General features: G+C 35.6%; 3 protein-coding genes and 1 long non-coding RNA gene across 5 annotated transcripts; 3 read left to right on the top strand and 1 right to left on the bottom strand.

Annotated features, from left to right (window-relative positions):
- The first annotated feature begins 6810 nt into the window (after positions 1 to 6810).
- Positions 6811 to 10986, top strand: LOC147542715 (GDSL esterase/lipase At1g06990-like). 2 transcript variants are annotated; one of them, XM_086636527.1, is made up of 5 exons: positions 6811 to 7172; positions 7585 to 7715; positions 8203 to 8436; positions 8841 to 9096; positions 10650 to 10986. In XM_086636527.1, exons 1-5 carry the CDS (start codon positions 6884 to 6886, stop codon positions 10835 to 10837), a joined length of 1098 nt encoding a protein of 365 aa, XP_086492653.1. In that variant the 5' UTR covers positions 6811 to 6883; the 3' UTR covers positions 10838 to 10986. The 2 variants fall into 2 exon arrangements, with proteins under 2 accessions (XP_086492653.1, XP_086492654.1); XM_086636528.1 differs by having other exon boundaries at positions 6820 to 7172; positions 7597 to 7715.
- On the bottom strand, positions 7594 to 11126 carry LOC147542714 (uncharacterized). The gene is made up of 2 exons (XR_015223757.1): positions 10520 to 11126; positions 7594 to 9233 (listed from the first exon to the last, which is right to left on the bottom strand). It is a non-coding gene; the product is annotated as an uncharacterized LOC147542714 (long non-coding RNA).
- Positions 11127 to 13073: 1947 nt separating this feature from the next.
- LOC147542713 (PLASMODESMATA CALLOSE-BINDING PROTEIN 5-like) lies at positions 13074 to 14726 on the top strand. Its single transcript, XM_086637973.1, has 4 exons — positions 13074 to 13693; positions 13786 to 13813; positions 13913 to 14145; positions 14658 to 14726. The coding sequence occupies exons 1-3, from the start codon at positions 13294 to 13296 to the stop codon at positions 14067 to 14069; spliced, it is 585 nt and encodes a 194-aa protein (XP_086494099.1). The 5' UTR covers positions 13074 to 13293; the 3' UTR covers positions 14070 to 14145; positions 14658 to 14726.
- A 3992-nt stretch (positions 14727 to 18718) lies between these two features.
- LOC147542712 (MATE efflux family protein) lies at positions 18719 to 22799 on the top strand. The gene is made up of 8 exons (XM_086634874.1): positions 18719 to 19378; positions 19739 to 20280; positions 21012 to 21098; positions 21360 to 21416; positions 21509 to 21747; positions 21835 to 21953; positions 22043 to 22129; positions 22544 to 22799. Exons 1-8 carry the CDS (start codon positions 19046 to 19048, stop codon positions 22625 to 22627), a joined length of 1548 nt encoding a protein of 515 aa, XP_086491000.1. The 5' UTR covers positions 18719 to 19045; the 3' UTR covers positions 22628 to 22799.
- The last annotated feature ends 232 nt before the right edge of the window (positions 22800 to 23031 follow it).

The raw sequence follows: 23031 nt of genomic DNA, 5'->3' as shown, positions 1-23031 counted from the left end.
GGAGTGTCAAAAATTAGTGCATCTTATTAGTGGTTTCCAGGTTTTTAGCAAGTAGTTGATTATGTTGTTATCTTAACTAATTATTTTCTAGACTTCAGTAAGTGTTAGTAGTGGGGGTATTGGTGGCAGTAATGGATGTATTAGTGGGTAGTGTATGTAATGGTGGTGTAGTGGTTGAGTCTTGATAGGAAGTGGGTAGTTATAGTAGAGTCTATAAATAGAGTCCAGAATATGTTGAAAAGACAAGAAAAAAAATTTGATGAATGTTAATTTCCTTAGTATTACTGTTGAGTTGTGTGATTTGAATTTTTTACTTCAAGTCATAGCTTTATTTTCTTCATAGCAACTCTCTCTCTCTATCGAAGAGCTGAGAGAGAGAGAGAAGAGGTGATGGTGGTGGTAGATAAGGTGGTGGAGAGGAGAAAAAATAGACTTCTCTTCTTTTCAATGAAACCACGAGGATGATGGTCAAAGCGTGGGTACTACCTCAAATGAAACCACGAGGATGATGGTCAAAGCGTGGGTACTACCTCAATCGGACGATGATAACGAGAGTGCTAGTATGATGGTAAAGATGGTGAATGTATAAAATTTCCCCTTATGCACTTGCATATATTCCAACCTGTGAACTCGTCCACCTCACTCGGGTGTCCACATGGGCCCAAGTCAAAAGCCTTTGGAGGCCTTTGACCCAAAGTCAACATGCAGTCGTTGGGTCATTTGCCAAATTGGGCTGCCTATAATAAAATAAGGCCGCGGCTTTGGGGAATAAAGAAAATTCTCCGGGGAATAAATTCTCGAGGGAATCCAGACTTTTTTGAAAATTCTCCGGGGAATAAATTTTTATGGGGAATACAGAATACATTTTTTTGAAAGTTCTCCTCCATCTCATCTGTTCTCTCTGCCACTTCATCTTCTCGAGACCTCATCATCTTCTCCGGCGAAAGTCGCCGGCCGGGCGACCTTCAAACATAAAAAACAATTTTTTTTTTTTTTAATTTTCTCTCTCTCTAATTTTTTTTTTCTCTCTCTCTCTAGAACAGATCCAGAAAGAGAGAGAAGGTCTATTCTCACGAACAGACCACAAAGGTATGTTCGTGAGGACAGATCTGTTCTCACGAACAAACCACAATGGTCTGTTCGTGAGAACAGATAGTACAAGAGAACACATGAAAATGTGACATAAAATCAACACAAACATAATAACAAAAGCTTTGTACCTTGTTGTAGCTCTCATGGCTTCTGTTCTTATTCTTGGTGGATGAAAATTTTGATTGGGAACTAATTTCACAGAAATGAATGAAGAAATGGGTAGGTTCTTAAATCAAAGATTAAGATTTCAACCATTGGAGCTCGGCGGTAAGGAAAGCAAGGGCACGATATTCTGCCTCAGCGGATGATCGGGAGACGGTCGGTTGTTTCTTAGATTTCCAAGACAACGGACTCGCACCAAGCATTGTGAAGTAGCCGGTGGTGGAACGGCGTGTAATAGGGCAGCTGGCCCAATCAGAGTCAGTAAAACCCGAAAGTGTCAAAGAGCTAGAGGATGAAAGGAGGATCCCATGATCGAGGGTCCCCTTTAAATATCTTAGCACTCGAGTCGCTGCATCCATATGTGTTGAACGGGGATGCTGCATAAATTGACTTAGATAATTCACTGAAAAGACGATATCAGGCCTCGTTACAGTGACATAGAGAAGTCGACCAATTAGACGCCGGAAAGAAGTGGGATCGTCTAACGGTGTGCCATCTGTAGGTAACAATTTCAAATGCTGTTCCATAGGAAATAAACTCGGTTTTGCACCGAGAAGTCCAGAATCACGGATAATATCTAAAGTGTATTTCCGTTGACAGAGGAAAATACCCTTAGGGGACCTAGATACTTCTAGGCCTAAAAAATATTGAAGTCGTCCGAGATTTTTAAGAGAAAATCGTTGCTCGAGACGGTGTCGAAGGGAGTCAATTTCCTTGTTGTCATTGCCTGTAATGATGATATCATCTACATAGACAAGAATATAGATAGTAGTCGGACCATTAAAATAACTAAAAAGAGAATGGTCTGACGAAGATTGAGAAAAACCTTCAGCTTTTAAACCAGAGGAAAATTTGGCAAACCATTGCCTAGAAGCTTGTTTCAAACCATATAATGATTTGTTCAAGCGACAAACTCTAGTGTCACCTTTGTTGCTAAAACCTGGAGGAATGGTCATATAGACTTCTTCTTCCAAGTCTCCTTGGAGGAAAGCATTATTGACATCTAACTGATGCAACGACCATCCTCGGATAGACGCAAGGGATAAGAGGACACGAACAGTTACCAATTTGGCAACTGGAGCAAAAGTATCATGATAGTCGACACCTTCAACCTGGGTATACCCTTTGGCGACGAGGCGTGCCTTATAAAGTTCGATGGATCCATCCGAACGATATTTAATTTTGTAAACCCACTTACAACCAATGGGTTTCTTGCCAGGTGGCAAGGAAGTCAAAGACCAAGTATTATTAGTCTCGAGGGCTGAAATCTCTTTAGTCATCGCCTCACGCCATTCTGGAGAAGCAGAGGCGATTTTGTAAGATTTGGGTTCTTCCGTGGTGATGACGGAAGTGAGAAAAGCCTTATGAGAAGGACTAAAATGGTCGAAACTTATATAGTCGACCAGTGGATAAGGAGTTTGCGAAGATGTCGTTTCTGAACTAGAAAGAATATAGTCAGCCAAATAAGCAGGAGGATTCCTAACACGAATAGGTCGTGTAGGATTACCAGATTCCTCGACAGGAGAGTCAAGTGGTGAAGTGTCACTAGTGGTAGAAGGCCGGGGAGAAGCGGAAGCAGAAAAGTCTGGAGAAGATGCATTATCCGAAGAAGCTATGGGCACCTCTACGGGAGATGGTGAAGATAAATCCTCGCTGGAAACAGAGGGAGTCAGAGGCCCAACCGAAATAGAGGGCGCTGACTCAATAAAAGGTAAACGAGGAGAATCAACCGAAGGCGAGGGAGAAGACTCGACCATCGGTGGAGGTGAAAAATTATTGTGTCGCGACGGAGACTGGAAAATGTCGGGAGAAGGCACATGGTCATCCAAAATATTCAAAGGAGTAAAAAAGTGTGAGTCAGATGGAACATCAGTAACCGACTCAAAAGGAAATTTGTTTTCAAAAAAGGTTACGTTTCGAGAGCATAGAGAGTTTTAGTCTCTAGGTCATAAATGGTGTAACCCTTCCTTCCATAAGGGTACCCAATAAAGATTCCTGGTTTAGCTCGCATGTCAAATTTATTAGTAGCTTTGACATTATGGGCAAAGCACAGACACCCGAAAACACGGAGGGTCGAGTAGTCTGGTGGAGTATCATATAAGACTTCATAGGGTGACTTAAGTGATAAAATTGGAGTTGGCATCTGATTAATTAAGTAAGTTGCCGTTTTTAGACACTCACCCCAAAATTTAAGGGGAAGATTAGCTTGAAATCACAGAGCACGAGCGACATCCAACAAGTGTCTATGTTTGCGTTCAACGACCCCATTTTGTTGTGGAGTATGAACGCAACTGCGTTGGTGGATAATACCATTCGACTGAAACCAAGACTGTAAGTCATTAGTGAGAAATTCAGTTCCATTATCGGAACGAAAAGTTTGAATAGGGCAGGTAGAGGTGGTTGCCGAATCAGAAGAAATTGACTTAATAGTCTTTTGATATTGTTTAATTGTGAAATTGAAGAAATATTCTAAGTATTTCTTAGTCTCAGACTTGGACTGCATAAGAAATGTCCAAGTATATCTGGAATAGTCATCAACTAACGTGAGAAAGTATCGCTTATTTGTGAGCGAAGGAACAGGGAAAGGTCCCCAGATGTCAGCATGAACTAATTGGAAAGGAAAAGTACTAACTGTTGTACTTTTATGAAAAGGCAATTTAGATTGCTTAGCCATAGGGCAAATTGTACAGTCATGCGTGGAGTCGAAGCGAATAAAATCAAATCGTTGAGATAAGTGTTTAAGGCGATTCAAACTTGGATGTCCTAGTCGGCGGTGCCAAATGTCAAGCGACTTATGTAGAGTAAGTGCTTTAGAGTCACGACGTAAAATATAGAGGTCGCCAACCTCATCAGCCTGTCCAATCAGGCGGGTTGTCAAAACTTCCGTAAAAACACAATGCGAAGGTGAGAAAGTCGCAAGACAATTTAAAGATTTACATAATTGTCGTACAGAAATCAAATTAAACTTGAAACTAGGAATATGATAAACATTTTCGATATGTAAAGAGTCAGAAAAAACTACTTTACCGATATGTGTAACGGGAAGGGTACTCCCATCAGGAATTTGAACGTAAAGTGATGGAGGAGCAAGTTCGTAGGAACTAAAACACTGTAATGAAAAGCAGACGTGGTTTGAAGCTCCACTATCGATAATCCACGAAGTAGGGTGAATGGAAAGAATAGTTCCCGAGAAAAGTGTCGTAGCCGTAGGGCTAGGGTCACCAGTATCTATACCGGGAAAAAGAATCGATCTCAATAAAGGAGAAAGAATATAAATCATGGGTCGACAAAAATTAGTAGAAAAACTCGAGAGAATAAATTTTAAGAGTCTGCTAAAGAAAAAGTAGTTATGGGAAATAAGTTGAATAAGTGATAACTCAAGTGTCATTGTCGGTTGAGTCGACAAGTAAGGCATTGTCGAAGAAATGTCAAATATTGACGGAAGGAGCGACAACAAAAATAATATTGTTGTGTTTAAAATTGACAAGAAAATCATTGTCGAAATGCTAAAATATTTGCTAAGAAGTAACAACCAAAATGATGGTGATTCGTCAGACATGATTAAAAGTCGTCTGAGAAAAATAAGATAATCACAGATTTAGAAGTCCGGAAATAGGTCAAACAGTGAACATATATAAGAATATAGAAACTGATGAAAGCGACAGTTGTGTTAAAAAACAGAAACTGTGACAAATAAAGTATTGCAACAGTGTTATTTGGGACAGGAAATTCTTAATAGTACCGTCACAAATATGGAAGAGATGTTTTGATCAATTTATGATCGAAAAACAAAGTCTGCAAACGGATGATATGGCCGTGAGAAGGTGGTTGCTTTTGTCAATATGTGTCTTAAACAAGGCAGTAAATGATTTTAATCAAAACATTAAGTAGTTTTAATAATCAAACAGTAAAACATTAATTTTAATTAGTTTTAAAATCAAAACAGTAAGTGGAACACTATGGTTTTAAAATCAAAACAGTAAGTGGGACACTATGATTTTAAAATCAAAACAGTAAGTAGTCAAAACACTATGGTTTTAATCAAAACATGAAGTGGTTTTAATCAAACTGTAAGTGGTTTAAATAGAAGATGATTAGGTTTCCTAAATAATCTAGTGAGAGAAGGTTTTGTGAAGGAAATCTAATTAATTAGAGAGTAAACAACAAAAGCAAAACAGTTATGTGTGATTCTAACCGTAGTTCAAATGTAAGTCGGACCTTATTGGTCGGATTATGCTAAGTGATTCAGGTTTGGTCTGAATGAAATTTTTTTTCGAAATCTTAGACAAAGATTTGGTAATAGTGTTAAAAAAAATATTGTTAGGAAAAGACTGACCTTTGAGTGCAGATAAGAAGCTTAGAGATGTCGAAAAGAATTCCCAAATAAGATCGAAACAACGAAATCCTTATGCTCGTGATACCATGTGAAAATAATAATACGAAGATAATGATAATGGTAAAACCAAACTAATGATAACTCTTGCACTGAAATATTAAGAATCAAAGGTATTTTTATTTATGTGGTGAACAATTATATATAGAGAATTACAATGGAGAAGTTTACATAAGAGAAGAAATTAAAATAAGGAACTATAATTACATGTATGGAAACAACCTAAATCTAATTACAAATAGTAAGGAAGTAAAATCTTTTGTCTTCATTCTTCTTTCTATGTTGAGATAGTTGATTGGATTTGAGAGGCAATATTGCCAATCGCCTAATTACGTCATTAATATGAAAATGGGTTCAGATTGTTTTTATAGTTTATTAATGAATAAGGTGGAAATAAGTACTGGAAGTAATGACTTGTGTTTTGTTTATATGTAGATACTAGTGGTTTTTCTGCAACTATATTAAAAATGGAAGTTGGAACTTGGAAGCAGGTGGTATTCATGTGAGCTTTTGATCATGGTCTGTTCGTGAGAACATATCACGAACAGACCTCTCTCTCTAGATCTGTTCTAGAGAGAGAGAGAAAAAACATTTAGAGAGAGAGAGAGAGAGAAAATTTATTTATTTTTTACGTTTGAAGGTCGCCGGCCGAAAAATTGGTCGGCCGGCGACTTTTGCCGGAGAAGATGATGAGGTGTTGAGAAGATGAAGTGCCGGAGAGAGGTGATGAGATGGAGGAGCCTTTTTTATAGCATCTTCTAAAATTAGAAGCCCCTTAACAATAAAAATAAACATAAAAGGTCAATCTTATTTGACTAGTTTTAAGAAAAGTCTTTATTCCCCGGAGAATTTTCTTTATTCCTCAAAGCCGCGGCCCAAAATTAAGGTTACCTCACTGGGAGTGCTCCTAAAGGGCTTGACTGAAAATATGAGTACATATTTATGGCGCCCCGCAAGTTTTCCATTGATTTCGTATTAGCGCTTATCTAAATGATCCATTATTCGTATGAACTCTGGCGCTAAGTCATCTTAAAATAATATTGACTGAGGTACCAAGGGAAAATCAAGAGGCATTAAATTTGTGTGTTCCATAAATTCGGCACAAAATGCGGATAATTTATCATTTTCGAATTATGATAAGCAAAGAATAACCCATTGATGAAGCTAATCTATCACATCTCTCATTCACACCTTCCACATTTTGTTAAGTTTCATCATACCATTACAAAAGAAAATATGAGATTAAACTCATATGGAAAAATGAGAACTCTCAATTTCGATTCCGTCTTAACATCTTTTTATTTTATTATTATAGTCTTGCTATTAGATGGAATTCCAGTATCAATTTCATTAAAACCTAAATTTCCGGCAGTATATGTTATAGGGGATTCAACTGTCGATCCAGGAAATAATAATAACCCATTTTCATTTGTAAGAAGTAATTTTCCTCCTTATGGTCACGAATTTGCTGGTGGTTACGCCACTGGAAGGTCTAGCAATGGAAAACTCGTATGCGATTTTTTAGGTACATTATTATTTTATTTAGGTCAATTGACCAAAGACAAATAGGTAGATTTATGGTCTAATTGTAAATCTTTTCATGTCAATCTTTTGTCGGAAAATGTTCCTTTTTATTTGTTGAACGTCGGAAAATGTTCCTTAGTAACATGTAGTTTTATGATAGTCACATACTGCTTAAGAGAGGGTCTAGAACCTGAAATATTGGTGCGGAATCAGACTTGGAAAGTATCCACATTTTGTAAGTGAGCTCTCGTGAAGTCTTTGACAGAAACAAAACTTTATATATTTTCAGTTTGGATATAGATAGAGCAAGGACAATATCACTAACTACCGAGATTTGGGTCGTCACGCGCTGGAGTTTTAGTCGTGTTGTCACAATTTTTAGTAAAATGTGTATGGTAATATTTTATTTTTAGTTTCTTGGCTAGGGATAAAGGAGCTCTTGCCTGCTTATCTCGACCCAACATTAAAACCCACAGACCTTCTCACTGGTGTATCCTTTGGTTCCTCTGGATCTGGCTTGGATGATCTCACATCTTTAACTGCTGTAAGATCTCAACCTCTTATTACTACTTCCAATTCTATCAGTTTGAGGCTAAGTGTGTTGTCTTTTATATGAGATTAAACACATTTTATGACTTGTTTCAAAAGCTTTCAAGCCCTCGAATGCCAAAATGGGTAGCACCGATAATAGTCTAGGAGGATGGCCGGTCTACGGAATCTTATAACATGCATATTATTTGCATGGTAGTCTGCTACGAAACCAAAACCTTGGAAGGCAATATATATTATTTATGTCTTGAAACCAAAACTTAGAGGGTGGGGACCAACTTGGTCACTATATATTCCGGCCAAAGAGTTGTTAACACTTTATTAGTAACGTGATTTAAAGACGTCAAACAGTGTAGTGTCGATAGCATCCTTGTCGAGGTTGCCCTTTTCTCTTTGCCTCTGAGAATTTTTGTTTTTATATTTGTTATCAATTATTGAATGATCAAATATGTATCTTTGATTTGATTCTTTGGGAAATAAAGTCAGCTTTTTCAGTGGACAAGCAATTGGAATTATTGAGTGAATGTATAGAGAGATTGAAAGTAGAGTTCGGAGAAGAGAAAGTGAAAGAGGTTGTATCAGAAGCTTTGTTCATACTGAGCTCAGGAAGCAATGATTTAGCACTGACTTATTTTACAATGCCCCTACGTAGACTGCAGTTTAACACCACAGAGTATGTCGATTTCTTAGTTCAAGCTTCTTCCAATACCATCAAGGTATATAAGTTCCATCATTTCAATTTGCAAGTAATTTTGATATTCCTCTCTCTACACACATAATTATTCTCGTAGAGTCTGGCAAATATATGTACGTTTACATCTCTTGCGTGAGAAGTAGATCTAGGGTTGGCGTGGGAATAGTCCCACATGAGAGAAAGACTATCTAGCAACCAAAATAAAATGTCTAGGCCCTCTTTACTCATTGCCAATTGATTGAGTTTGACGACCGCAAACTTAACAGCTGACCACAGGAAACTATGACAGTGTGACTCTACCACAACAAGTGGTCAGCCAGTCTATATATACAACCTCTTATGTTAGTGGTTTGTATAGATTTTTGTTGTATATGTACATGTTAATTATGTTTTCTTCTGTCACGTGATTTTGTGGTTTTTTATTAGGAACTTTATCGTCTTGGAGCTCGAAAAATTGTTGTTATTGGTATTTCCCCATTAGGATGTGTTCCTTACAGAAGAACGCTAGGTGGTGGTCTAACAAGAGAGTGTGATAAAGATTTGAATCTTGCTTCTGAACAACACAAATTTGAACTACTCCAAGAAACATACAAGCTTAACGAAGAGCTTCATGGATCGCCGATATTATATTTCGATGCATACTCTCTGATTTTCGATATAATTCTCCATTTTAAAGACTACGGTAACTCAAAACATTTCATCGACCTATACAATATTTTCGCAGAATTGGTACATTCTCTTCAACTATTTTCATCAAATTTTAGGCAACAATTTTCAAAGTTACATGCAACAGATAACAAATGTGTCATTATGAAATCACTTATGTGTAGAAATTCACGAAAATGTGATGATTGGAGATAGATGAACATAAATAAAGGACACCATATTTAACGAGGTTCAGTCGGACATCACGACCTACATCCTCGGAGAAAGCCAGAATGGCTACATACTTTATTAACCACAATTGTGGTGATTCGTTACAATGATTGATTAGTAATCGAATGATTTAATCTTCAGAACCCTTTCTTATTTATAGAGAAATTAGGATCAGGGTTCCTAGTTTATCCTAACTAAACTAAGAAACAATATAAAATATATATTACAAGAAATATTCTAAATATATGAACTGAATATTCTTGATCTTCACATATCTTCAAATATCTTTAGTCTTGATTGTCGGATCTCCTCATCTCGATTCGTCTCTTATATCACGTGTTTACACACGTATCTCAACACCCTCCCGCAAGTCGGAACACAAAACTTTTGAAGTGACCGACTTGAAGAAAAGAGTAATCACATCCAAAACATTCTTCACACTCTTCTTGAAAACCTCATTAGCCATAACTGATAACATAATGTCATCTTCTACCCGGTATTCTCGGTTTGGAAGTGAGAACAATAAACACAAGAGAATTTTGTAAAAGTCGAACAAATCAACAAAGTGACTAGAAAGTAGAATCACAACGAAAGAAAATCGTTGGAAAGAGAAGAATTTTTTTTTTTTTAATCTGAATTCAAACCTAGGGTTTTGACTTGAGAAGTTCAAATGAAGAAATCAGAACAAGAGATTCAAACCAGGATAAATTGATTTTGGTTTAGTCTTGTCGGAATCAATCTTCACGAAGAACAGGAAGTCTTCTCATAGATAACAACATTCGCCCTGGCTCTGATACCATGTAGAAATTCACGTTAATGTGATGATTGGAGATAGATGAACATAAATAAAGGACACCATATTTAACGAGGTTCAGTCGGACATCACGACCTACATCCTCGGAGAAAGCCAGAATGGCTACATACTTTATTAACCACAATTGTGGTGATTCGTTACAATGATTGATTAGTAATCGAATGATTTAATCTTCAGAACCCTTTCTTATTTATAGAGAAATTAGGATCAGGGTTCCTAGTTTATCCTAACTAAACTAAGAAACAATATAAAATATATCTAATAATAATATTAGATATATTCCAAGAAATATTCTAAATATATGAAACTGAATATTCTTGATCTTCACATATCTTCAAATATCTTTAGTCTTGATTGTCGGATCTCCTCATCTCGATTCGTCTCTTATATCACGTGTTTACACACGTATCTCAACATTATGCAACTGTTTTCTCAATTCCCTTGCATCCAAGAACCATAGCAAAAAAGAAATACTTTGATTGATTTTATCCTAAAGGTGTCTGTTTTTTTTTTCTTAATTTTTCACCCATGACATTTGAATGTAGGTTTTGAGCAGGCAAGTTTGGGATGTTGTGGAACTGGAACTATTGAGTTTGGTATACTCTGCAACACGATGATGTGGATATGCCCTGACCCTTCCAAATACATTTTTTGGGATAGTGTTCATGGCACGGAGCGATTATACGAACTAGTAGCGAATGAACTCATGTACTCTATTCTTACAAAGTTCTGAATTCATTAAGAACATTGACGCAACTAAGAGCTATGAAGTTACTATATTTACTAAACTCGTAACTAGTTGTATTCACCATGCTCGGTTACATATAAAAAGATATTTGTACAGACCTGCAATTATATAAACGTAAAGACATGTTGAAATTCTATGTTCTTGGTTAAATTCTATGTTCTAACTGCAATTTTCAAGACATTTTGTTGTGAAATTACCTAATTGTTTCCGTATATCAACTTAAAGTTTCTTCTTGTTACCCAATATATTTGATTTAGAGTTTTCAAGATTTAAATATCATGCCTTTCTTGTTCTTCCCCTTTACAGTTTGAATGCTTAATCATGTATTCAATGTTGATTAGCAGGGTCGTGCCTGAGAATTTGGAGGCCCCGTGCGACATTTGAATTTAGGCCCCCTGCCTTCAGTGCCAACGACACATAAAAACATAAATTCATCAAAAGATTGATGAAAACCGTAGAATCTAAATGTATATTTACATATTTTGAAATTATGTTTTTAAGTTTGTTAGATTTCTATTTCTCAAATCACTTCACGAAAAAAAAAAATGCACCCAACACTACAAATTAATTGAGAAAAGTGTAACTGAGCATAAATGAAGATTTATTTAACAAGTATACCTTAATAACCATAAAACCACAAAAAAAAAAACTGTGGTTGTCTCTGTGAATCGAACCTGTGTTTGTTGAATGGAATGCAAGGTACCCTACCATCTGATCTGGGAGTACTCTACCATGGAATCTAAATGTATATTTACATATTTTGAAATTATGTTTTTAAGTTTGTTAGATTTCTATTTCTCAAATCACTTCACGAAAAAAAAAATGCACCCAACACTACAAATTAATTGAGAAAAGTGTAACTGAGCATAAATGAAGATTTATTTAACAAGTATACCTTAATAACCATAAAACCACAAAAAAAAAACTGTGGTTGTCTCTGTGAATCGAACCTGTGTTTGTTGAATGGAATGCAAGGTACCCTACCATCTGATCTGGGAGTACTCTACCATGGTTTTACGCTTCCTCTTATCTATATACGCAAAAGACTTTTAATTGAAAGTGGGCCCTTAGTGGTGGGGGGCCAGTGCGAGCGCCCTGCTGGCACCCCCCACCACACGGCCTGTTGATTAGGCTTAGGTTGACACAACTTTGCCATGTCTTGATGCAATTTGGATATGAGAAAGGCTTTTTCTTGTAGGATTCTTCACTAACTTTTTGGGTGTTTGTTATTTGGGTCATCTTTCTTCTTGGTGGAAGGAAGTAAAGATGAGTTTGATTTCTTATCTGATTATTCGTTTTCAGTTTGATTCTTCAACTCAAATTGTAGATTTCAAATTATGAAAATTTACTAACTTGTATGCCTATAATATTGTCTTAAATTCATCAAATTCATGATATCTGGTCACTCTCATTCTTTTTACCTCTAGTGTTGGTCTTTTTAGATTCTTGAAATTTTATATTTATGATGCGTTTGGATACAGGCAAGGCGAGCCCACATAGGAGACCGTGAGAGTACGTGCCTCCACGGCCTTAATGTGGCTCACTTATGTTACATTATACTTGTCACTATATTATATATCTACATTTATGTTTTGTAGATCATGATTTTTTCATATCTTAGGTGGTGAAACACTTGAGTTGTTGTGGTCTCAGGATCGAGTCCCACCCACAACACATTTTTTTCTAGAATTTCTACTACTGACACCTTTTTCTTTTAGAATTTTTGCTACTTGCTTAACTAAAAGTCTTGTTTGGTTCAAATTTGGTTCTTATTAATTGGGTTGACTTAATTTGACCTTCTCAAAGTAACCAACTTATTAAGATGGCCCCTGTAAAGATGATAAGTTTTCTAAATAACTCTCTTAATTTAGATTTTGTCTGATTTTCTGATGACTCGTATTTTGGACTTCAAATTTGTCTTCTTCTCATGTTTGTCATATTAAACATGTGATTAGAAAGAGAACTTTATCTTCATCTTGTCCACCGTTACCATGAGTTCCTCTTCATCATCTTCGTACCCTCCTTTTGTTTTTTATTTTAATATTTTTTGGGAACGGGAAAATATCCATGAACCATGTTGATGAGAAAATTAGATATTGTCTGGGTCATTTCCAATGCTTAATCACATGACTAAATTACCCCTCAAATCCACGTGGGTTAATCAAAAGAGGACACATGACATGACTTGTACATTTATGTGTGGGCCCTCCACAGTGAACTCAGATCACTATAGCATCACTCTTAAATCGATGTATTCTCTGCACTTTTTATCTCTCTCTCTCTCTGAATTCTGCTTGCTCAATCTCCAACGGTCAAATTACACATCTTCTTTCAAAACCCTCAAACCTCACAACCAACAAACCCATCTTCAATCGGCTCTCTTTTCTCTTTCTTCTTTCTCCTAATTTCACCAATTCAACATTCCATTCACCAAAACCCAGATGATGTCTTTACCAATTCCAACTTTCCCTTTTCCCATCTTAATCTTTATCTTCATCTTCACTTCTGCTTTAGCAATCCCTCAAGATTCCACTTTCCCAGCAGGTCTGAAATTAAGCTCAAAAGCTAATAATAATGGAGGAAATGATGATTCACAATCTAAACTATGGTGTGTTGCTAAGAATAATGCAGAAGATACAGCTCTTCAATCAGCTTTAGATTGGGCTTGTGGTGAAGGAAAAGTTGATTGTGGTCCTATTCAACCAGGATCCCCTTGTTATGATCCTCAAAATTTTCAATCAACTGCTACTTTTGCTTTCAATGATTATTACCAGAGAAATGGTAGAACTGAAGATGCTTGTAACTTTGGTGGCACAGCTGCCCTCTTCTCCTTAGACCCAAGTAAGATCTTTATAGAAAAATTTAGTACTAAATTTTTCATCCCATTTTTGGATGAAAATTGAATTGATTTTTGGTTTCTTCCCTAATTTTAGGTCATGGGAACTGCAAAATTGAATCCAGGTTCACTTCTTTTTGTCTAAATTTCAAGTGCTTATTAACTCTTTCTATACAGGTTTGGTTTTATTTTTCACTATGCTTATTGATAATGTCTTACTGCAGTTCTATTTTAAATGTACATGGGGGCTTCACTGGATCGGCAACCGGAGGCGGGGGAGCCATATCAACCAACAAGGGTGGTGATCTGATTGGTGATAGATTGTGGTGTCAAGGTTTAATCACCACCATTGGTTTAATCTTGGCTGGTCTCTTATATTGAAGAAGAGTTGTTCCTTAAGTGATAGATTTTAGGGTAGACATGGGTGTGCATTATGTGAACAACAACACCCTTTGTAGTTTTTTTTTTTTGATGAAGGAAAATACATTAAAACCAAGCGTCTATTACAAACCAACTAGAAATCAGAAAAGAAAGAGACAACATCATTCCAAAGTTTCTTACACCCGTGAGCACGCCCCCATTTGGCTAATGCGTCTGCATAACTATTACTGTTCCTAGACACATGAGAGAATATAATTCCTGAAAAATTATCCTTGACTTCTTTGATCTGTCGGATGATACTTTGAGATTGCCATTGAATACATCCTTCCTCGCCATTGAGAGCTTGGATTATTGCTTTATTATCACTTTCTAAATGCACATAAGATAGGTTCATTTGCCTCGCGCTTAGTAGACCATAAAGTACCGCTAAGCTTTCACATTCTTCGGCATTTTGCCCTCGAACACACTATGCTACTGCCAGAATAAAGTTGGCTTCTGCGTCTCGCATAATGTAACCGATTCCTGCCTGTTCATGTAAATTAACAAAAGAGGCATCTACATTTATTTTAATATAAGGTGTCGATGAAGTTGTATTAGCTCTTGGAATTTTGCACCTAGGTATTTTTTGGTATAATTCAACTATCCGCATTCGTAGAAGTGCGCCTATTTACATTGTTTGATTGGACCAAAAGAATGGGAAAATCCATTTCCTACCCTCTTACGTGCGCCCCCTCTCTCACGTCACTTGTTTCTTTTCTTTCTAATGTGCTTCAAAACATCTTTGATTGACTGGAAGTTACTACAAAATTTCCAATCATTAAAAAGGCTTTGTTCAAATTTGATACGTGAAGATTTTGAAGAACCAAGAGTCATTGTTATGATTTTGTGCTCTAATCTGGTTATGATAGCAGACAAATTTTGGAGGATTTTATCAATTTTCAACAACAATATCATTGTTTTAGAGTTATGCCACCACATGGATAGAATCATTGCATCATGTCTGAATTAATAGTTATTTATTTTGATTATTATCAATTATCTTCGCGTGTAGAAGGAGCTTATTGTGTTCTTAGTTAGGTTCGACCGACTCTCTCTATTTGGCTGCCTCCGAGTTTATGACCCAAAGTCGATGTGTACACAGTATTTCAATACCAAATTGGGGCTGCCTATAGTCAAATGGAGGTTGCCTCACTAGGGGTGCCCGTAACGTGGCTTAACTAAAAAGGATGGAATTTTCCTACAACTTTAGGCCACAAGTCAATCTTGAAATCATGTCAATAAAATTTGTGTGTTCCATGAATTCGACACAAAAAAGGGGGAAATTTATTATTTCAAAAGTGTACTCAACCCACCTCGTGGGTGGGACTCCCACTTAAACTGCACATGCGGTTCAAGTAGGAGTCTCACGAGGCGGATTGTGTAGCTTTGTTGTTATCATTTTCTAACTACGATAAGCATAGAGATAACCCATTGATGCAGCTAATCTATCACCTCCCTCATTCACGCCTTCCACATTTTGTTGAGTTTCATCGTACCATTACAAAAGAAAGTATAAGATTAAACGCATACATGAAAGTGAGAACTTCTCTCAGTTTCGATTTCATTCGAACATTTTCTTATTTCATTCTTGTAGTCTTGCTATTAGATCAAACTCCAGTATCAATTTCATTGAATACCAAGGTTCTCACATTATATGTTATAGTGGATTCGACTGTCAATCTAGGAAATAATAATGCTTACCTATTTTCACTTGAAAGAAGTAATTATCCGATCCCTATGGTCCTGAATTCCCTGGCAGTAACGCCTCTGGAAGGTCTAGCAATGGAAAACTCAAATGCCATTCCGTAGGTACATTATAATTAAACTGTGGACTATAAACAAATATAATAGATCAAAAATAGAATACTTAATTGTCTTGGCAGAATAATTACCGGGGTTTTATGATCAGAGTGCAAATGCATGATTTATCGGCGACCTCGTCAGAAAAATTCTGGTTTGATTTTGATGTAGATGTCATAGTGATGGTTCATGTGCTCTTGCTAGATAAAGTTTTAGAAAATCTTAAAAAGATACGGCGGCAGAGAATGGGAATTCAAATATACTTAAATTAGGGTTCAATTTTGAAGTTCATGAAATTTTCATTTTTAGTCTTACTTTGAATTGTTCTATTAAGTCAAACTTTAGATTTTTTTTTTCAGAGGCAGGGTTTCAATTTTGAAATTAATTAGTTCAAGAATCGCCAATAAAAATAATTTCATGAAGTTTAATTCAAGTTTTATAGATAAACTTAGAGAACGTACACCTAATAATTCATCTTTTTTCTCTCTTTACTATTCCGCCAATGTTATATTGGAAGAAGTGTTCTTAGGGAAAAGTTGAACGAGCTGGAGTCGACGGAGAATCAATAATTTGCTAATTGTCGGAGTATAACAACTGCGGTGAAGATGCCAATGCTGGAATAGTAAGAACTGTCGGAGAATCAATCAAACAACGGAGTGTCCTCGATAAAAACCATTATTGACTTGTAAGCAGGTTTTTAACATACCCAAATCTCAATGTATTCAAAACCGTATAAATGAAACTTGTTCTTTTACATGCATAATTATGATATTGTAAAGGATGTTCCATTGATAGGTCTGGATCCCTTTGAAGCAGTGAAGAAGAAAAAGGATTGATTTGAAATATGTCACAGCAGTGTCCCTTATAAAAATTGTTTTCCTTATAAGATTTTTATTTGTGTAAATTTGTTATCCACATAAAATATTTAATTATCTATATATTGGCATCTTTTCTTATTAATGTCTAATTAAGTGATCTAGCTTTTCAACTAAAAAAAATTAAAAGTGATCTAACACTAACTAATAGTGATCTAACTTATCAACAAAAAAAGAAGTTAAAAGTGATCTAAAACTAATGATTGCCCATTCGAATTTGACAATAGGTGGGCTCTAAATATCTACACCTTCTTTTATCAAATTGTATAATTAATCTGCTCTAAATGTGAATGTATTCATTATATGGTCGGAGTGGTTACACTAAAACATAAACGAAAACATATTATCTGCATAATAGATTTTTTTTTTTTGTTAAGTATGATCGATATATAACAAAAGGAATTAAAATATATATATTTAACCAGTGGATATGAATAGTTCTCAAGAAGGAAAAAAGAGAAATGGGACCAAAATGAAAGACAAGTTGAGCGTTGTCACGTTCCCAGAATCGAATTCCCCACTCTTAAAAGGTCTATTTCTAGTCAAGCTATCGAACCCATAAGGAATTTAATGACATGGTCCCTCGACCTTTTGATCTCCACCTTATGTTATATCTAAAATAAAACAATGTCAAACCTTCTGCTTGACTATGTAGAGATTTTAATGTTGAGATTACGTATCTCTTATGTATGACTATTTTTCGTGACTATACTAGTGTAAATTTGATATGAAAATGGTCTCTTGGTCCAGTAGTTTGCATCTCTCTCTCTTTCTAAAATTTTAACGACTTGGGTATGAATTATGATGAAAGTATTTTATAGCGGTTAAGAGGATTATTCAATTCATATTGTATCTTCATGATGTGTTGTCAATTTGTCATGTAATTGATGTAAAGAGTCTTAAATTTAATTTTTATGAAACAAGTAAAAAGAACTTGAGTTTAATTTATATCTGAAGTTGGATAAATAATGATAATTCGACATCATTTAGATATGTGAAAAAAGATGATCTTTGGTCAAATTCTACTATTACTGAAAATAAAGTTGGAATAATATAATTGCAAAAAGGAAAACTGGAATAATAAAGTTCCCCGGCCCGGTTAGTTTTCAACCATAAATAGTTGATCTTTGGTCATATTCTACTATTAGTATTACTGAAAATAAAGTAAATATCTAACTTAATGATCAGTATCCCTCCTTTCTCAATCTAAACAAATGAACCCTACATTTTAACTAAAATCAAGTATTGTAGATGTCATTGTCACACTCCAACAATCCTTTTGTTTTTAACAACATTATGGATGAATCAGTCTACGTTTTTAATGGAGTACTAATAGACCAACAAATCATGCCTCATAAGACAATAGGTCTATCTATGGACACCTAAATTTATGTGTCTGATCCGCATTTATATTTAAAATACCCGGCATTTTAGGTATTAAGTTACTTGTATAGGGTCGTGGTAGACAATTTAGATACTCGCTACCAAATACACAATGGGTTTACGGTTTTCAAGGCTTCTTGTCTGAAATATGTAAGAAAATAAATACACAATGAGTATTAGAAGATGTTCTATGTGCACACTAGTTATCCATCCGTTCATATATTAGAGGCTGATTTGTCCAACATGAATTCAAGCTCTAATAGCTAATAAAATTGAGGTATTAACCTCCTTTCACCAAGGCAAAAAATATATTAGAAGCTGCAACCTTCTTAGGTGCAAGAGGCTATTTACTCGCCCACGAATTCGACCTGCAGTCAATAAGACAACCCATGAACTAGATAATATCTATCTAATAACATTATTAGACAATCATAAGATTTCGTGTTCTTATTGATTGTAAGATTTCTATGTTAGACAATTATAAGATATTCTAAGTATACAAACCTCAAATCTTTTAAATCAATTAAATATATTAGACTCTCATTCTTGATTGTAAGATTTGGTCTTCTCGACCTATTACAATATTATTCACATATCTTATTCATTTGTGTAGTTCAACTAGGGAGGAGTATAAGTAGTAATCTAATAGAGTACGTAACTAGCTAGCTAGTGACGGATTCCACCAGTCAAGATGATGTGTATACTGAAACTCTTGTCCTCCTTGAATTAAATTAATACTATACAAAAATGATCCTCTCTCTCCCTCTCTCAAATGTTATCACTACTTAATTTACCAACCACTTTCACCCTCACCCTCTCTCTCTCTCTCTCTCTCTCTAGATATCATCTAGATCTCTAAGAGTAGAAGTACTACTCAATATGGATGAGAACTCTAATTACCAACCACTTCTCACAAACAATACTAGGGGTGGTGATGAATTAAATGGAAGAATAGGAGGGAATTCTTATAGTTCATCATTTATAGCAGAAGGAGATATTCAATCAATAAAAAGGGTAGGTGATTTCTTTAGAGAATTCTCAGTTGAATCTAAAAAACTTTGGCTTCTTGCTGGTCCTGCTATTTTTACATCAATATGTCAATACTCTCTTGGTGCTATAACTCAAGTCTTTGCTGGTCAAGTTGGTACTCTCGACCTTGCTGCCGTCTCCGTCGAGAACTCCGTCATCGCCGGATTCTCTTTTGGTGTCATGGTAATATATATTACTGCCTTAATCCTATTCATCACGTAAATTACAACAATTATACAACATATATATTGCAGGCGCTTTAAATACTTCTAATCCGAGAATAATGGTAACTTTTCCTATAACAAGTCAGGACTATTATTATTATTATTATTATTATTATTATTATTATTATTATTATTATTATTATTATTATTATTATTTTTGTTTCATTTTCCTATGGTCTTAGTTATGATAAAATGGTAGTTTGGGCCAAAATAATTTAGTCTAATAAGCGAAAAAAATGACTAAAATATCGTAATTACAAAATAATTTTGGTTGTTATATGCCTATATTTGATAAAGATTCATTTGTTTATATTCACAGTTGGGTATGGGAAGTGCCTTAGAGACATTATGTGGTCAAGCATTCGGAGCAGGACAATACGACATGTTAGGAATATATATGCAAAGATCATGGGTCATACTAATAACCACAGCTATAATCTTAAACTTTCTCTACGTTTTCGCAAGCCCAATTCTGAAATTAATCGGACAAGACGAACAAATTGCCAAATCCGCGGGACTTTTCTCAATCTACATGATTCCTCAATTATATGCTTATGCTATGAATTTTCCAATTGCTAAATTTCTTCAAGCTCAAAGTAAGATGAATGTAATGGCTGGAATATCATTTGTGGTACTATTGTTGCATACTTTTTTTAGTTGGCTAGTGATGGTGAAACTAAAATGGGGATTAGTTGGTGCAGCTGTGGTTTTGAATGTTTCATGGTGGTTAATAGTTTTAGGTCAATTGGTTTATATTTTTAGTGGTACTTGTGGTAGAGCTTGGTCTGGATTTTCATTAAAAGCTTTTCAGAATTTATGGGGATTTGTTAGATTGTCACTTGCTTCTGCTGTTATGCTATGGTATGTTTCTCTAAAATTATTCTTTCTCTCTCTCTGGGTTATATGATTTGGATTGGCATTTATTTTTTATGCAATATTGATAGGGTTGAGAAGTGTTTGATGAGTTCATATTTGATTAATTATTGGAGCAAAAGTTTAAATGGGTGGAAGCATATATTATATTCTATTATTCAATAAATTTATTCGATACGATCTTGAGATTCCACATGCACTTATGAGAAATAGAATAAAATAATAGTGACGCTTGCTCGACACATACGTCCTACAGGGTAAGAAACAAGATTTAGCCAGAGAAAATAACTTCAGTTTTCCTTCCGATCTAACATGTCCACATACTCAAGCCAGACACTGGTCCGGCATAGTATCAACTTGAAATACGAGAACCTTTTATTTTATTTTTTGTAATTTTAGATCAGAAATTAGACTTCAATATTTCAAGTACGATTCAAGATTGGATTCTTTTTTTGATAACTAACTTTTGATTTATTAACTTTAATATGTAGTATTGGATTCGATTATTTTCTTTCAAGCATTTGAAAATTTTATGTTGTGCTTAGAAATCAAAAAAGTTGTTCAAATTGAAAAATTTATTATGTAGTTGTTATCCATCTATATGGGGCCCTAATACTTTGCATATTTTTTTTTAATTAATGTGGGATTATTCACAACAATAACACCTGATAATGTATGATTTTGGTAATTCTAATCGATTGTTATGACGTTTGGTGCAGTTTGGAAATATGGTATTTCATGGCACTTATTCTCTTTGCTGGATATCTCAAGAACCCCGAAGTCTCGGTCGATGCTCTCTCCATTTGGTAACTAATATCATCATCCTTCTGATTACAACATTTAATTCTATGAAGTTTTTATTAACTTGGGCGAAAATGATATCTCCAACTCATGTCATTTCCAAAAGGTTAGTTATAAACTTATCGATCACCAAAACAAGCTGACATTTGGACGATCATCAACATATTGGACAAATTAATTATCGTATCCCATCATCATTTGTGCGGCATAGGTTATACCTGGTAGATATATGACATTATGACCTAAACTATTCTTTTAACTTACAGCATGAACATATTGGGTTGGGCAGTGATGGTGGCTTTTGGGTGCAATGCTGCTACAAGGTTTGGGCATCTAACAAACAGAAACCTCTAATTACCCTTCAAATTGATCCAGAATGTCTTCTAATAACAAAATTCATCTCTTTTATCCACAGTGTGAGGGTGTCTAATGAATTGGGGGCAGGTCACCCAAGAACCGCAAAATTCTCAGTTATAGTTGTCGTTTTATGTTCATGCGCTATCGGCATTTTCCTTTCGCTTATTCTCATTGTTACTCGTAAACAGTATCCGAATTTTTTCACAAGTAGTGCCGATGTTAAAGAACTTGTTTACGCTCTAACGCCATTGCTTGCCTTGTCCATCACCATCAACAATGTGCAACCTGTTCTTTCAGGTACTTTCCCGAGCTTTTCTTTATCATAGACTAGAACTTTCATTTTGGATTGAAGTTTGATTCGTACCGATATGATTTGATGTACAGGGGTGGCCATTGGAGCAGGATGGCAAGCTTTAGTTGCTTATGTGAATATTGGGTGTTATTATTTGTTCGGAATTCCACTTGGTCTGATTTTGGGTTACAAACTTGACTATGGCGTGACGGTGATCCTCATAACCGCAACCCCCATTGTTGATTCCTGTAGCTTCTGTTTAGCATCTCTCTCTCTAACCATTTTCTATACATTTAACAGGGAATCTGGTGGGGAATGCTGGCAGGAACAGTAGTACAAACTATAGTGCTCATTGGAATGACTTACAAAACAAACTGGAACAAAGAGGTAAAATTGATAACCACAATAACCTTCCGGCCAGTGTCCACCACAATGATACTTGGCCCGAGTCGGGCATGTAACACCCCAAGTTTGAACCGTTACTAATATTGTCCCCACAAATGACACCCAAACGCAAGCTCAAAAGTAAGACGTATTGTTACTAGAGAAGCTCTACAAGCCTACCCAAAAAACAATGACACATAACACGCTTGAATAAGCACCTTTGGTTCTATAGCCCTGTCTTTGGACGCTTCCCAAGCGATATAGGACTATCACAATGCAGATGATTTAGGCACGTAAATAACGAATTAAAATTTCAAAAACAATATAAACGGTGAAATAATAGATTAAGATATTAATCTTGGCTATTCTCAAGTTCAAGTTTAGAGTTATATCAATGTTATATCTATTTTGTTGCAGGCTTCAATTGCAGGAGATAGGATAAGACAATGGGGAGGAGAAGCAGATGACAAAGACAACAACAAAGTAGAGAGAAAAGCATGAGACTCCAATATATCAGCATTAACCAATCTATTCCTAGAACTTTAGATCAAATAATGAAAAGATCTGATAGTTTTAGATTCCGGTCTACAATAATCTGTCATGAAAAATGCAACTCTAGAGTTGAGTTTTAAGAAGCTTGATTCAACTAAGATAGTTTAAGTTTTTGCTCTTACATTGTTTAGATTGAATTGGTAAGATCATTTATAAAAAAACAAGAACAGTTTTTGGGGTGCAAAATATCATAGGTTGGAGAAAACAAAATATTCCCACAAATAAACTCCGTCATCGGCAGAGGGTCACCACCAGACCGGCGACCCATTCTTCTATCTCGTCTCTCTTTATCCCTCTTACTGTCTCTCTGAATTCCAAGCTCTTTATCCCTCTTACTGCCTCTCTGAATTCCA

This window comes from Eschscholzia californica, unplaced genomic scaffold (assembly GCF_041429995.1).
Source record: "Eschscholzia californica isolate CP2 unplaced genomic scaffold, dmEscCali1.0.p SCAF_4, whole genome shotgun sequence".
NCBI classification, from domain to species: Eukaryota; Viridiplantae; Streptophyta; class Magnoliopsida; order Ranunculales; family Papaveraceae; genus Eschscholzia; species Eschscholzia californica.
Note: the sequence above shows the minus strand (reverse complement) of the source record. Positions and strands in the feature narration are given on the sequence as shown.

What these genes read in the sequence shown, in the direction of transcription:
- LOC147542715 (XM_086636527.1), top strand. Translation starts at nt 6,884, where the DNA reads ATGAGATTAAACTCATATGGAAAAATGAGAACTCTCAATTTCGATTCC. An exon ending in ACTCGTATGCGATTTTTTAG is followed by an intron (nt 7,173 to 7,584) that starts GTACATTATTAT and finishes TTTTATTTTTAG; the next exon opens with TTTCTTGGCTAGGGATAAAG. An exon ending in TCTCCATTTTAAAGACTACG is followed by an intron (nt 9,097 to 10,649) that starts GTAACTCAAAAC and finishes ATTTGAATGTAG; the next exon opens with GTTTTGAGCAGGCAAGTTTG.
- LOC147542713 (XM_086637973.1), top strand. Translation starts at nt 13,294, where the DNA reads ATGATGTCTTTACCAATTCCAACTTTCCCTTTTCCCATCTTAATCTTT. An exon ending in CCTCTTCTCCTTAGACCCAA is followed by an intron (nt 13,694 to 13,785) that starts GTAAGATCTTTA and finishes CCCTAATTTTAG; the next exon opens with GTCATGGGAACTGCAAAATT. An exon ending in AACTGCAAAATTGAATCCAG is followed by an intron (nt 13,814 to 13,912) that starts GTTCACTTCTTT and finishes GTCTTACTGCAG; the next exon opens with TTCTATTTTAAATGTACATG.
- LOC147542712 (XM_086634874.1), top strand. Translation starts at nt 19,046, where the DNA reads ATGGATGAGAACTCTAATTACCAACCACTTCTCACAAACAATACTAGG. An exon ending in GGGTGCAATGCTGCTACAAG is followed by an intron (nt 21,417 to 21,508) that starts GTTTGGGCATCT and finishes TTTTATCCACAG; the next exon opens with TGTGAGGGTGTCTAATGAAT. An exon ending in AACTTGACTATGGCGTGACG is followed by an intron (nt 21,954 to 22,042) that starts GTGATCCTCATA and finishes TACATTTAACAG; the next exon opens with GGAATCTGGTGGGGAATGCT.